The 14,927-nt window shown below is 38.4% G+C and overlaps 1 protein-coding gene across 1 annotated transcript in view; it reads left to right on the top strand.

Annotated features, from left to right (window-relative positions):
- The first annotated feature begins 5,325 nt into the window (after positions 1 to 5,325).
- Positions 5,326 to 14,927, top strand: part of LOC137267806 (sodium- and chloride-dependent betaine transporter-like) — a 29,640-nt gene continuing 20,038 nt past the window's right edge. Inside the window, exons 1-6 of the mRNA XM_067802244.1 lie at positions 5,326 to 5,381; positions 7,097 to 7,345; positions 8,131 to 8,262; positions 10,496 to 10,772; positions 12,890 to 13,028; positions 14,501 to 14,635. Of these exons, the coding sequence (XP_067658345.1) occupies positions 7,234 to 7,345; positions 8,131 to 8,262; positions 10,496 to 10,772; positions 12,890 to 13,028; positions 14,501 to 14,635 (795 nt within the window). The 5' untranslated portion in view covers positions 5,326 to 5,381; positions 7,097 to 7,233. The remainder of the gene's footprint in view (positions 5,382 to 7,096; positions 7,346 to 8,130; positions 8,263 to 10,495; positions 10,773 to 12,889; positions 13,029 to 14,500; positions 14,636 to 14,927) is intronic.

Here is a 14,927-nt window from a genome sequence, read left to right as displayed (position 1 = left end):
AGTTTCAGATCTGTCAATCTGTTTGTCTGATTTACTTCAAAATCCGAGTCGCACTGCCTACAAACCATCGAGTCTGCAACCGCTGTCTTTGATGTCACTGGCAAGGTAGGTTGTAACGGCGGTTTAGCTGATTGGCTACTGTGAGAATGCGGAGCCAGCAAAGGGAGATGCATCGAGATTGACAAATATGACCTGTTTCGTAATGCAATAAAATTATGGATATTACTGAATTCTCTGTCCCTTTCGTCTTTAATGTGTTGGAAAATATTCAGCATATTAAGCACAGCCAATATACTGATATATAAAATGCCAAAATTGCCTCACGGATACCAAGTTGTCCTATCGCTACTGGTTCCTTAGGTGTGGCACCTCTATATCTGTTGGTGTACAATGTGTGAACATCCAAACTCGCTGCCAAGGACATATCCCTTCTCCAACCTTGTCGGAGAGTCTTCACTATCTCTACTGAAATCGTGGAAGGCAGAACTTCCTGGGAAATGTCCCATACACTGTTTGGGAGGGATGTAAATGGGATTTCTTGTCCTTGAGCTGGTGAACCTAAAACAGCTTGAATATACAGGGTCTCATGCCCTGTATTTAGTAATTTATGTAATTGTAGAGTACTAGAATTCAGCTGAATTCAGCTGTTCAAAGTACTTTCCTGAAGTGTCCTTACTGGAAAGGGAGTCTATCTGAATGAGTCCTGAATGGGGATTGAGAGGTGGTTAGTTCTTGAATAATTCAGAGAGAGAGAGAGAGGAGGAGGAGAAAGAGAGAGAGAGAGACTGTTCCGCTGTTATGAATCTGCACTATCAATTGCCTGAAAAGTAGGTATGAAGAAAGAATATTTTCCTTCACTGGTATTTTTAATGAGTTCTGGAAAGTAGATTGGAGCAACGTTCGACCCGTAAAATGATTTCATGGTAATTTTGCAGCAGCGTTTAGACACTGAATATTCTTTAACAGGGCAATTATGCGATTCTATTATTGTGACGGAACTGGCCGTTGGAGGTTGTCTGTCAGATGTGAGAACAGATATGTAATGAGTAGTTTGTGATGGTAATCTGAGTGTGACACGATTACAGCAAAGTGTCATTGGTGTTTGTGTTTGTGTTTGTGTTTGTGTTTGTGTTGGTAAACCTTCGTAGCTACCTGGTGCTGTTTCGTTCAAACTGCGTTCTGTGCGGATATGGGAGTTAACACCGTAAGAGTCAAATACAACTGCCGGGCGGTGATCATTACATTGTTTGGTTTTATGTTTTGAAATCTGCATTTTTACTGTTTAGAAGTATCATATTGTCAATATTTTTGAAAACAACATTTTCAGACAAGAAGTTTATTACATGTATATTTTCAATTTTTGCTCAGGTTTCCCTAGTAAAAATGCTTGGAGTTTGTGGTCAACGAAAGCTATCTGAGGGAAGGGGAACTGTGGGTAAGCACATTGCAGTGTAATACGTTGTGAAACAATGTTTCTCTTGTCATGGCGTATACCAGTGGAGTAGCTGAGACTCGCTGGAATCTTCAAGAACTTACTGACTGTATATATAAGGTAGGTATAGTCCGTTTGATTTCATTTGAGACCGATGAATGTCTCCCTGTCCGATTTTTCTATCCCTGAGATTTGAAAGTAATTATATAATATGTCCCTGCTTGATTAGTCCATCCCTGTTCATATACTGATCAACGCTTCAACGAGTAAATTGCGTAAAATAATCCTGCTTGATTACTAGTATTCTATCCCTGCAAATAAAAGTGAACACTTCAAGGAGTAACTGTGGAATACCTGCCTGATTCATTATTCTATTCCTGTAAATACTGGTGAACGCCTCAACGAGTAGTAGTATAATTACTCTCTGCCTGCTTATACCATCACTGCAAATATTTGTGTACACAAGGAGTAATTGTATAGAATCTCCCTGCTTGAAAATATTTTGGTGAACACTTCAACGAGTTATTATTTACTATCCGGGCCCCGTTTCACAAAACCCTCGTAAGCCTAAGATCTCATAAATTTTCTCGTAACTTTCGTACCTGCTGTACTGTAACATAGGAAGTAGGAATGTTACGAGAAAAGTTACGAGACCTTAGGCTTACGAAAGTTTTGTGAAATGGGTTCCTGCTTCTTCATTGTCCTCGTCATCCTCACCCTTTCTTGCCATGGATTTCAACACTTATAGAGGTTTGATACCGAATGGAAAGAGAGTCTTCTCACTGGTGGTGATTAGAGTCATATCTGGAATATGTGTCGGTATCTCGTTTGTGAATATAAGTGAGCATTCAAAGTTCTACTCACCCAAGTTGTGACAAGGTGGCACTGACAGTTATTTTATTTGCATCACAACATCCTGCAGCGACCAGGTTTCTGCAGGCATCAACGCATAACCCCGGTCAAAGATCAGAGAGGGTATTCACAAACTTGCTCTTCAACTCTTTCAACAAGCTTTCTATCAAGAAGTCGGTACAGGTCAAAATCGGTTGACAGGTGAGGGTGAACTCCACTCCAAGCTTTTTCGCGGACGTGCCTGAATGAACAATATATTAAACAAAAAGTATGGAAACGCCCTAAAAATCAATAGCCAAGTACAAACTTAAACGTCATTTATACTGTAAGGCAAATGCAATTATTTGTATGCTTAAAGCTTAATGGCAGTGAAGCAACTGATTTGAGTTTGATTTAAATGAAATATTGTCAAAACAGCGAAAAACAATGGTGCTGAAATACACCAACACCATGTTTAAATCAATCGCCAATGTGTGGAAGACACACTTCACATACAGCTTGTGGCAACGACTCCTTTGCATCAAGCTGCAGACAATAATGAAGCCTCACAACGCCTTCACGATTCACAGCTTAGAGCTCCGTTGAGCTCCCATGACAGAGGGCACAACCTTTGCACGGTTACAGGATACAATCATTATTCATCCAAGCCAAAGCCTAATGCAGTCATTTTATTCAGTTTACCGTTTTATGTATTTTCTGCAACTCGTTTCCGGGCACGTGATACCAATATTTCAACCATGCAATCACAACATAGAGCGTCATCAAATGCCCTCATGTTAAAAGTGAAGGGTTTCAAACAATCAGGAAAACAAACAGCTTAGGAAAAGTGTTTTAATCAGAACTAATCACATATATTCACGGGTATCATAGCAAATATGTTCATACGTCAGTCCGATGCATAACTCATTGCGAGACTGAACATTTGTAAAACAGATAACAACCTGTCTGCTTTTTAGTGTAACAGCGAACATGTGTATGAGGGATCAGTAACAGGCTTGTCATAACACTTCCCAAACAGTGTTGAACTACACGGACCTGTAGTCTGTAGAGGGTACTTAATGTCGCGTGATCTGCTAGCAATTTTGTTACCTCCTTTACAATATATTTGATGGTAGATTTTATGTTACCGAGTGGTCCTGGGACATTTAAATTTGGTACTAACTTTGCCACTTTTTGGAGATATTATTTTTTGGGGGGTATTTATTATTTCTTTTTGCAGGCTTTTGACTTCGATTTTATATAATGCAATGTTTAAGTTAACTTTGGGTGGTGGAGTAACCTGGTGGTTATACCGTTCGCTCGTCACGCCGAAAACCCGGCTCAGTTCCCCCAGTGGGTACAATGTGTGAGGCCCATTTTTGGTGTCCCCGTAGTGAATTTGCTGGAATATTACTAAAGCGGCGCAAAACCAAATTCACTCACTCACTTCAGTTAAGTTCTGTTAACTTAGTTTAAGTGCCGCCTTGGCGGCTTGGCTGGGTTCCACGCGAACTGTACCTTTTTTGTCTAAGGCCTTATCCTGTGTGATTTTCAGTATTTCGTTTATGAATTTAAGTAGACCTTTGATATTTATTATTGCCGAAAGTCCTCTGAACGACACTGTTAGAATTATAATTTCATCGTGTTGTTTGTCGAGCGGGTCATGGATTGCTGTCACTATGCCCATCAGTTGATTTGTTAAATATTGATTGGTTGTCGAATATGGTTTAGTTTGTCTACAGCGTAATCGGTGTCAAACCTGCGTCTTCTGGCCCGCCTGTGTAATCGGGGCACCAGTTTGGTTAGCCAGCCCTCGAAATTAACTATAACGTCGGCCCTATGGCCCGAAGCCGACTGAAATCCACAGTTTTTGTTTTTTGCAGGTCCATATGGCCGGCAGCTTTTCATCCACATGCAATAACTAGGAGTATTATTTCCATATTAAAACATAGTCCCTCCAAATTCTGATAACACAAATCTTTATGGTCCTGGGCTCTTAGGGTCTGCAGCTTTCCAGGGTTAAGGACTGACCAGTGCTTAGCCCTGATTACATATAATTTTGTGGGTAACAAACTAACCATATGAATGGAAATGGAGTTCCACGGAGACCAGAGATTCTGAAACTGTGGAAATCTAGACTTGCTTCATTCAAAGTTATAGCATTGCAAAGAGTGCTTGGTAGTAGGGAAAATAATGTGATTCAGGAAGTCTGAGACAGACTAGGTTAACTGGTTGTAATGAGATAAGTGAAGTTCATTGCGATGTGCGTGTGATTGTTTTAGGGCTTTCTTTTGTATTCAGTTTTGAGTTCAATTTATTAAGTAGTTAGTCGTTTAGAGTATTGTAGTTTATGTAGTGAAAATCTCTTTTGGATCTATAATTAGTGGCCTATTTATGTGCATACAGATAGTAGGGTCTCCTTTGTAGCCCACCAGTTAGAGCGACTAGGCAGTGAAGGGTATTTACGTTCTTAGTGCAATAAGTCCTTATTGTTATTTAAATACATTGTTATCTTTGTGCATTAATCCAGTTATTGGCTTCATAAATCTATTGTTATTTTTGCACATTCTCCTTCCTTACATCTACCAATTTCCGATTCCAAATAATGCATAGATATTGTGACGTTTCAACAAGAATCAGTAAAGTTTAATTGGGGCTCACCAATACGTTATTCATGGCGAAAAGAGAACCTGTCACTTCCTTAAATCCAGCGCTTCGATCACTCAGAGACACCATGCAGTGAAATACATATCTTCACAGAACAAAACACATCAAGACACTGAATCTTCTACATTGAATTAGCTATGTAGTCTCATTATCACTTTACTGCATTGATTCAAACTGGTAAAACTATGTACTTGCGAACACTGCAGCGGCGGTGCGCACGTTTCGTTTTAATATTTGGTTATTCATTTTCACTATACTCTTCAGTCCGGCTCAGCCCGGCTCTTTGTCAGATCGCCATTTTATGCAAATTGAGGCGGAAGTGTTTCGGTGTGTTTTCTGTGTTTGGGCAAAATAGGAGGCTAAAGAGAAAGTAATCACATATCTGAGTATACGCAGCAAAGTAAAAATATGTCGGTGTACTACACGGAATATTTTTAACAGACGTCATTTGGTATGTATTCGATCTGAACGATTTTAATTGTGCCATTTGAGTCGATGTGAAAATGATGCCTTATAGTTGCACGCTGAGGACGTATTCAAAAGAACAAAATACGCTATACGACCAAGCAGTCGATCACGTTTTGCAGACGATGTTGGAACGCCTTTTGGCGTGCAAGATTGTTTTTGTCAGTGTTATTACATTGACATTTCAGAAGCACTTTAGTCGCTGTTTATCGTTGTTACTTGTGTTACTTAGCAACCAGATTTAGAAATTACCAAATTCTACCATGCAGAGATTTACCGGAAAGTATTTATGCTCAACTGCCAGAAGCATGGCCGTGTGTCTTTGAAGTATTAATTTCCTGGTGTGAATCCTGTTTTTCGGTTGACTAGTTAAATCTATACATCTGTCATGACAGTGTCACACAAATTATAAATTTACTTAGGGCTACATGCACAATATATAGTGATTGTCATACGAAGAATGTGCTGACTACAGAAATCTGCTCAGTGCCTTCACTTGCTGCCGACAGCCTTAACTCGTCACTGACGTCAGTGTGGTGAACAAGGTGTAAGTGAGACAGGTTCAAACCATGCAAGGTAACACTAGGGGGTCAGTCATTTAAGCAGATCGTTTGACCTGTGGTAAATAATAGTGCAGGAATGGTGGGCACAGACCTCAGCTAAAAAGTGACTTAATATATATGAAAGGTTTGCAACCATTTTTCTGTTTAAGTGCTTCAAACCCATTCTATGAACTAATACTGGTATTATATTAGTAATATGTGTTTTATTCATTCTACAGGGTACATTATTCTCCCCTTCCAGCTAATATCTCTTTCTTCCTGTTGCTGTTTAACAATATTAAAAATCGGTTCCAATAAGAAATATTAAAAGTTTCCCTTTTAATGCATTTTATAGTTTTGAGAAAGTTTACACGTACAGTGATTAAAATTTCTCATAGCATGTTTTCAAAATTTTTAAAATTCAGAATATGAAATATGAGTTTTAGTTTTAATCATTGATAAGGCCAGACCAGTTTTATTTCTTGTTTTACAGAGTGTCAGATCCTGGTAACCTGCTGTATTTTTTCAAGAATTAGAATAAAAATAAGAGTGAATTTTCCCTCTCAAAAAATAAAATCTTAATGTTTCCATTGGCCAAAAATGTAAACTGACAAGACAATCTCTTGTTAGGTTGTTTTTTGCCCCATATACACTTCATAACTTGTCAAATGTAATATATTTTGAGTACTTAGATGGAATAATACTTTGATGGTAATTATATTTTTATTTTGTTTTACCTCCTACCTTTGGGTCTTCTGAGCACAAAAATCCGTCAAACAAAAAATAAAATTGGTCTGGCCTTATCAATGATTAAGACTGAAAGTTATTATTAACTTTGAGTATGATCACTGAACTGAAAATGTTTTAAGGGACCATGCATAATTTATGGCAAGGGGGATGCATGATGACAAGAGTTAGTCACCTTTTGTTCTGGGGTGTAGAGGGTTATCTATTTGTACATGAATACAAAGTGGAGGTGAGTTCAGCAATTTTGCACATAAATATTGCTAAATGTATGGGATTTGGTGTCTTCACATTGTACAAACTTCACCACCAAAATCATAATCACCCCTCTAGCCATAAATTATGAATTGTCCCTAAGGCAGATTATGATTATGCCCTGGTATCACATTTTGAATACTATCCTATTTCCTCTCAGAATCAAAAATGTCTGACCTCATGGGATTCTGATACTGCTGTGTCTGTCAGAAGGTGCTATTTTCCTGAGAACCCTGAATCAAGTTACATCACATACACATACATCAGTCCACATACGGGGCATTGGTTTGAGCAAGGATGGCTGTCACATGTTTCGACAGGGTGATGTATGTCATCAATCTGGCCAGCTGCATGGTTGAACTACCCATCATATGGAGATTCCCTTACGTCTATTTTCAAAGTGGAGGTGGTGAGCATTTTAATTTATAAAGTTATGTCAGACACTGTTTATCTCACAGTAAAAGTTTTGTACCTGTATGTGCCTTCTTTAGCCATATTTTAAAGTTGCATTTGTGTAAAAACTCTAAAAACTTGAAATAGTCATGTTTATCCATACAGTGTGAGTGAGTGAGCTTAGTTTTATGCTACACTCAGCAATATTCCAGCTATATGGTGGTGGTCTGCAAATAATCGAGTCTGGACCAGACAATCCAGTGATTAACAGTATCAGCATCGATCTGCGCAATTGGGAACTGATGGCATGTGTAAACCAAGTCAGTGAGCCTAACCACTCGATCCCGTTAGTCGCCTTTTACGACAAGCATAGTCGCCTTTTATGACAAGCATAGTCGCCTTTTATGACAAGCATGGGATTTATCCATACAACTTCAACATCAGTGTTTGTGCTACGTTTCAGTAGCTATACATGTTCATTATATTGTGTGGAACCTCTGGAAACTTGAAGTAGTCATGTATATGAATGACAAGTCTTTATGGATCATTGAAAACAGTATAAGTACCTAAAATGAAACGTACAAGAAAGGAGTTGATCATCCATAAAAACTTGTCCTCCCTATTACTTACAACTTTGAAAATGCCTCTCAAACAGTGATGTAATGTATATCATTACAGCTTCAACATCAGTGTTTGTACTAGGTTTCAGTATGTATACATTGTCATTTTTATTGTATTAGATATTATATCAGATTGAGAGAGTCAGGACTCATATAGCTTACTCTTGTGGCATATTTCCAGGTGTGTTCCTCATCCCATACTTGTTGGCCATGTTTGTGTGTGCATTGCCTGCCACAGTGTTGGATTTGCTCTTCTGTCAGTTCTCCAGTCGTGGTCCAGGACGTAGGTGGATTATCTGCCCTTTGTTTCAAGGTGAGACATGGTCATGTCTGGCACTACTAATTCAAACAATAAAAAGTTTGAACTGATAAAAAGTACATCTGATAAGTTGTGGAAGTCAGGTGAGGGCTAGCTGGTGTGTCAACTTATAAGCTGCTCATGTGTGACATAGTTTAAGGCATTGCTGATTATGTTTTTGACATGCTCATGGATTTGCCCAGTTGTAAGTTTTTGAAGTCAGCATCACTTCCGCTTTCATTCCACTGATACTGAAATGCTGTGATACACCTGGATATTCAGTACTGTCCGTGCAGCTTTAAACCCAACCTGCTGTGTCACTCACAACTAGTTAAAGCTAGTGTGACCAAAAACTAAAATGATGTCAGAGTGTTTAAGGTGTTTTTAAGTAACATGCCATAATACTTTTTGTGACAGACGCCAACTTTTGGCCAGGACATATTCAACTTACTGCTCATCATGAGTTAGCAATAACTGCATTGTAAAGTTAATGTTATTTCAGCCCCCTCTTAAGGACAATGAATTGCAAATTTCATGTTTGCTGTCTTCTACACTCAGAGTCAAAATGATTAGGCACTTATCTTGTGATAGCAGATGTGCTTTCCAAGCCACACAAGACAAGTTCCAGACCAACTGGCATGGACCATAGATATCCTGGGAGGGACTTCAGTCATATGCGTTCGCTCAACCTGTGCCACCTAGCAAAGAGCTCTGGAATCCTAGAAAAGGTTATGCAAACAGGGAACACGAGACTGACTTTGGTAGTCTCAGGGCATTAGTGGGAAACACAATCTAAAACTCCAACAGATGAAAGACTACCTTACCAGAAGAGGGTATTCATTTGGAATGGCCAAGACTGTCTCTTTAGCTTTGAAAGGATCTGTCTGGAGTCTTTACAAATAGAAGAAATTTGACCAGTTTGCATGGCTGAAGAGAATCTCAGCAATAAAGACTACACATTCTCAAGTTGCAGAATATTTGTGTCATTTGAGACATTTCAAAGGCTCCTCTTTGGCCACTAACTTAAAGGACATAACTTCTGTCCTGACAATGAACCTAGGAACCCAGTCCACTCTGGTCTTAGGTGGGACTTTATGATCCAGAGCAGCCTGACTGAAACTTTCATATCCCAGCTCTATCTTCGGGCAAGAAGTTACAGAAGATCTATCTTTGTGCCCTGCTAGAGCTCTGACAGTTTATCTAAAAACAAAATCCCTGAGAATAAGGATCGAGTGTTCATCACTATATCGCCCAGCACTTCTACTGAAGTCTCGAGAACCACAACCATGTTCTGGATTAGAGCAGTGATTCTGAGCGCCTACCAGGTGGTGGGACTTAATTCTCCTAGGGCATCCAGTCTGCATGAAATAAAAGTCATAGCGCCATGGCAACTGCTCATGAGTACAAGTCCATCAGTCATGGATGGATGCTTCTGGTAGTCTCAAAGTGTCTTCGTAACCTGGTGACTACATTAAGGACTTTCATAGAAGGTGTCGCAGACCCAGTTCTGTCCCTTGGTTGTTGACAGTGCTTTCAAGAAGATAAGAACTTGCCCATATTCATGCAAATTCAGTGAAGTGACTGTCCCATAACCACTGATTGAGAGTCCATACCCCCATTCTACTACATAAATCAGATCATGAGTATCGATTCAGTTATTATGATCTTTTCTTAACATACAGATCAACTCAAGACAAGCAGACAACAAATTTGACATGCATCTTTAAAATCCACAAAATCTTGTGATTTACTTCTTTTGTATAAAATATGTGGTACCTTGTGTATCTGCATCATGAAGATTTACTTAACAGGGGTTAAAGGAATAGTATTTATATGTCCTAAATAATTAGCTGAACTTGTCCTTCCAGCTTTCAGATAGATCTAAGCAAGTAATGTCATGATAAGGAAAATATGTATTTTGGGGTATAAAGATTATATAATGACACTTATCCTGACTCAAAGATGCAGTTCTTTCAAAACCGTCTCCACTCTCCACTAGCTTTGGCAGTAAGTTTGGATTTGAAAATGGACAGAGTGACGAGTCATTGCACTATCATGGTTTTGATGGTACGCATGTACAGGATGTAGTGCATTTGGGTTTGATGTTTTTACTATTTTCAAGAGACGTTTCCACTATAACTTGAGCTGAAAGAGACAGAAGAAAATAATGTAAGTCAGGATGAGTATAAAATATCATATTGATCCCCAAAATATCATATTTATCATAAAAACATTTTCCTTGTTGCAGGTATAGGATACGGCATGGTTGTAGTCAACGGTATCGTCAGCATCTACTACAGCGTCATCCTCGCCTGGAGCCTCTACTACCTCTTTGGTACATTCAGTGAATTCCTTCCATGGACCCTGTGCACCAATGAATGGAACACTGACCTGTGTGTTGGTGTGAACAGTCGAACAAATTCATCCTCTCTTGTCAGTGGTACAGGGTTATCGCATATGAAAACGACAACCTTGTCTCCTGATGTCACAACTCACATGGTCTCATCTTCCGAGGAATACTGGAGGTTTGTTATTAGGCAAATTCTGTTTAACACTGAAAACTTGCTGAATTGGAGGATGGACTTTTACTTACTTACAGTTTTTGCAGAAATTATTAAGAAAATCTTAGTTCTCAATACTGATAATAGAATATTAAAAGTGGTGTTACACTATATACTGAATATGGGAGGCAACTCATATAGGCGTTAGAATGAACCCTACTACATCAAGAGTTATCTCACCTTTAGTAGCAGATGACTTCCTTTAATGACATGACAGATTTGACAGCAGATGAGAAAATAAAGCTGGTTCTAGATGATTTTGAAGAGGGTATGGCTACTGCAGAAGGGATAGCTGGAAGCCATGACATTCTTCTGTCTACAGTATATAGAACTTTAGACAATATTCATTCAGGAGTTCGGATTGAGCACAAGACAGGGACAAGGAGACCATTAAGTTCAGTACTACTTATCATAAAGTCTTGGTCAGACAGGGAGTAGAGGAAAATCCAATGGTACAGGTACAGGAGTACCAATGGTACAGGCCAGAACGATGCCAGCATTGGCACGTTTATGTGATGTATGCTGGGTACAGATGGTTTACTGTTTCCTATCTGGGCGTTTAGGCAGTGATCATCATCAGCAACTGGTTCCTCTACTGGCTAGAGACCAGTTATCGCCATTTTTTTATGATTTGCTCCATAACTTCGTAACAGAATGAAATTAAATTTGTCATGATGATAGATCAGCTATTTTTTTATGATTTGCTAAATAACTTCGTAACAGAATGAAATTAAATTTGTCATGATGATAGATCAGCTATTCACCGATGTTTTCTGCTTGTTTACAGTTGCCGATCGTGTTTTTTTTTAAACGTATTCAACATGAAGCGTGGTAGTGTAGGTTGTGCTTTCCCTGCAACTAACAAGACGAATTTTTGACATTTCTGAATTCTTTATGTCATTCACTTATTTTGACATAAACTTGGTAATAAAACTATCGTGTTTCAAATCTTGACATGCTGAAGAAATTTCATTTTTGGAATTTGTTTAAAACATAAAGAAATTTAAAAGAACAAAACTCACTCTCAATGTGAATGTGGATGCTGATATAAGCTGTTGAGAAAATGGAGATGTCATCGAGGGGTTGAACTTATCAGAGTTGACATTTCGGGTAGTAGTTTACAGTTTTTGCAGTGTTTGTTTTCTTGGGGAAGAACAAAAAGATAAAGGTGAAAATTGACAGTTACAGTTTGTCAGTATCGTCTGCATGTAATCTGTCGAGTCCATAAAACGGAGATGCAAATTTGGGTCAGTTCAGAGTTTGGTGATTGAGTCTTGGCATTATGGATATGTTCAGACAAATTAAACTCTGCACTTTTTATAGACTGAGTTGTAAAGTCATGTAGATTCACAACACGACCAGGATGATATTCATTCAATTCTCATCGTTTATGAAATGTCATGGCAATACACTAATGGTCACATGACATCCCCCCCCCGATGTGTTTGTCTCTCGTCTTCTGAGGGATTCATATTTGTAGCGTCTACAACGTAAAATACTCACAGTAATTTTAACTCTTGTAACCTATCATTTTTTGGATGTATCAATGTGTGAAATACTACAGAAGTACGAGTCAAGATGTATGCGCAAGCGCTACAGCCAGGTGTTGGCGACAACTGGTCCGCAACAATAACTGGTTGCTAGGCAGTAGTGATATTGACTGTAGAGAGTGATAGCAAGGATTGTGAAAGTAAGTAGTGACTGATGTCTGTATTTCATAAAGTTAGTAAACCGAAGTAGATAGCATAATCATTCTTACTGTATAAACAATTCAGTTACAAAATGAAATGATTGAGTTTTTTTCTGTAGTGTTGTTTTCCGTGACAAGTTCTGTAATGAATCCATGTTTCCATGTATTGTCTGAATGCAACATTAACCACACTGACTCTGGTCCCCTGTTTAATGAGGTTAACTCAGCCTGATGTCTATGCCATTTGACTTCCTGGTCTTGCATATTGTAGAGTAGGTCAAGTCAAGCCGAACATGCTGTAGCTGTGAAGGCACCACTGCCAGGACCTAAATTTGCAGTGAATAACCAGTTTTGTGCAATTGTACATGATGTGTTTGTTTGTACATTTCAGCAAACACTTGCTTCAGATGACCACTGGAATTGATGACCCAGGAACTGTTCAATGGAAGCTGGTGCTGTGTTTATTGGGAGTCTGGTTGTTAGCATTTATCTGTATCTTCACGGTCAGGATCAGGACGTCCACTGATACGGTATTGTTTGTGCTTTATGCTGTAATTGTGAAGTACCCAGATAGCATTCAGACGCTGACCCAGCATTGGCCGAATGTTTATCAATGTTGGGCCAATGTCTGCCAATGTTGGCCTATCTCTAACGATGGAAAAATAACAGAAGTTTGTTGAGATCTCATCCTCAGGACATTCAGATTGTCGGCTCCTAGTAACTTGTTCAGAAACATCCTGGACACATTTCCTGGTCTGCATTCAGAAACGTCATTCCTGTTAAAAGTCCAGTCCTGCATGAGAGTTTTCGGGATGGGAACATTTACGCATTTCTGGATTTTACTGCAATTGTCTATTAATGTTTTTTTTTATTATGTGTTTGTCACACATTTCTTAATGTTTTCTGTTGAAGAGCTGTCCTTACAAAACCCCTAAGTTAATAAAACGTGTTAGGAACTTATGTTTACAATAGTGAAAGAGAGAGTGTGACCTGAGTAATATACTGTGATTTTTCCTCTGGGTTCTAATTTCCCTTAGTACAGAAGGTAACTCTCTATATGTATGAGATGAAACATTAGACATTTGAAAGAGGAATTAAAGAATGAGTAGCAAATTCAGACAGGTTCTAATTTCCCTTAGAACAGATGGTAACCCTCTATATGTTTGAGATAAAACATTAGACATGTGAAATAGTTACTAAAGAATGAATAGCAGATTCAGGCAGGTTCTAATTTTCCTTAGTACAGACGGTAACCCGAGACTATGTGTGTGAGATAAAACATTAGACATATGAAAGAGTTACTAAAGAATGAATAGCAAATTCAGACCAGTGTTATTTTTCTTCAATAGTTCGGCTTACATGCATGTCAGTATGACAAATTTCTCTTAAAAAAAAACCATTTTCTTTCTGATTTCTTTTTCTTTCTGTAAAGTTTTCAGAAAAGTCAGTGCAAATTGAAATATGAGCTAATGGGTACTAGAATAGAGGTTTGATACTCAATATTTTCTTAAAGATTTTTCTATAACATGTAAGATTTGATCACATGATTCTACTAGTTCTAGTTAGTTAATTCTTGGTTTTAGTTTCATTTAAAACTTGAGGTTCATGACATTTGTGAGAAAGTCACTATAATAAAAGGGAGACTGTGACAAATTGATGATTCATTTCATGTGAGGATTCATTTCAAGTGATAATCAGCTTAAATCTGTTTGGCCTGAATAAGCGTCTGCTTTCATATACTGTCACAGAAGTGTTAAGACATTTTTATGCAAACTCAGCATGTGATGAGGTGACCAAAGAACCATTGGAAACCATGTTTTGATATGTTAAACAGGAACTGAATTGAAATCTGAGTATCGTTTATCTTGTTTTAAACAAGCATAGACTCATTAAACATTTCCTGTATATTCTTTTATTGTAAACATAAACTGATAAGCATATACCTTAATGCTGTGTGTGTACGTCTTTAGCACCTTGTCAGTTGACATACGCGTTTTTGCAGGCTCGTCATCTTGCTGTCATAGGTGTGTATGTGGTTCTCGTATCTATGCTTATTCGTGGATCGCTGCTGCCAGGTGCCGGGGAAGGAATCAAGTACTACTTTGTACCCCAGTGGGAGAGGTTCTTAGATATTAAGGTGAGCTTTTCTTTTTTATGTGAACATCATGCTTCTAATGTTTTGTCTTCTGTATGAAAGATGTAGTGACTATTAATATTGAACAAACTCTCAATTCTTTTTCAGAACAGGTATTTAGGGTACATATATGCATGTTCATTTTCTGCCATTGAAAACGTCTTATGACATTTGGAAATATTTTTTTAATGAAAATATTGTGCAAGTTAAAAAGCAACAGTTCTCCTGTCCCCTTCCACCTTGGACTATCTCAGTCAATCTCTGTCAGACTCAGTCAGACAGACAGCCTCTGTCA

The sequence above is a fragment of the Haliotis asinina genome, chromosome 16 (genome assembly GCF_037392515.1).
Source record: "Haliotis asinina isolate JCU_RB_2024 chromosome 16, JCU_Hal_asi_v2, whole genome shotgun sequence".
NCBI classification, from domain to species: Eukaryota; Metazoa; Mollusca; class Gastropoda; order Lepetellida; family Haliotidae; genus Haliotis; species Haliotis asinina.
This window is presented reverse-complemented; position numbering and strand designations above follow the sequence as displayed.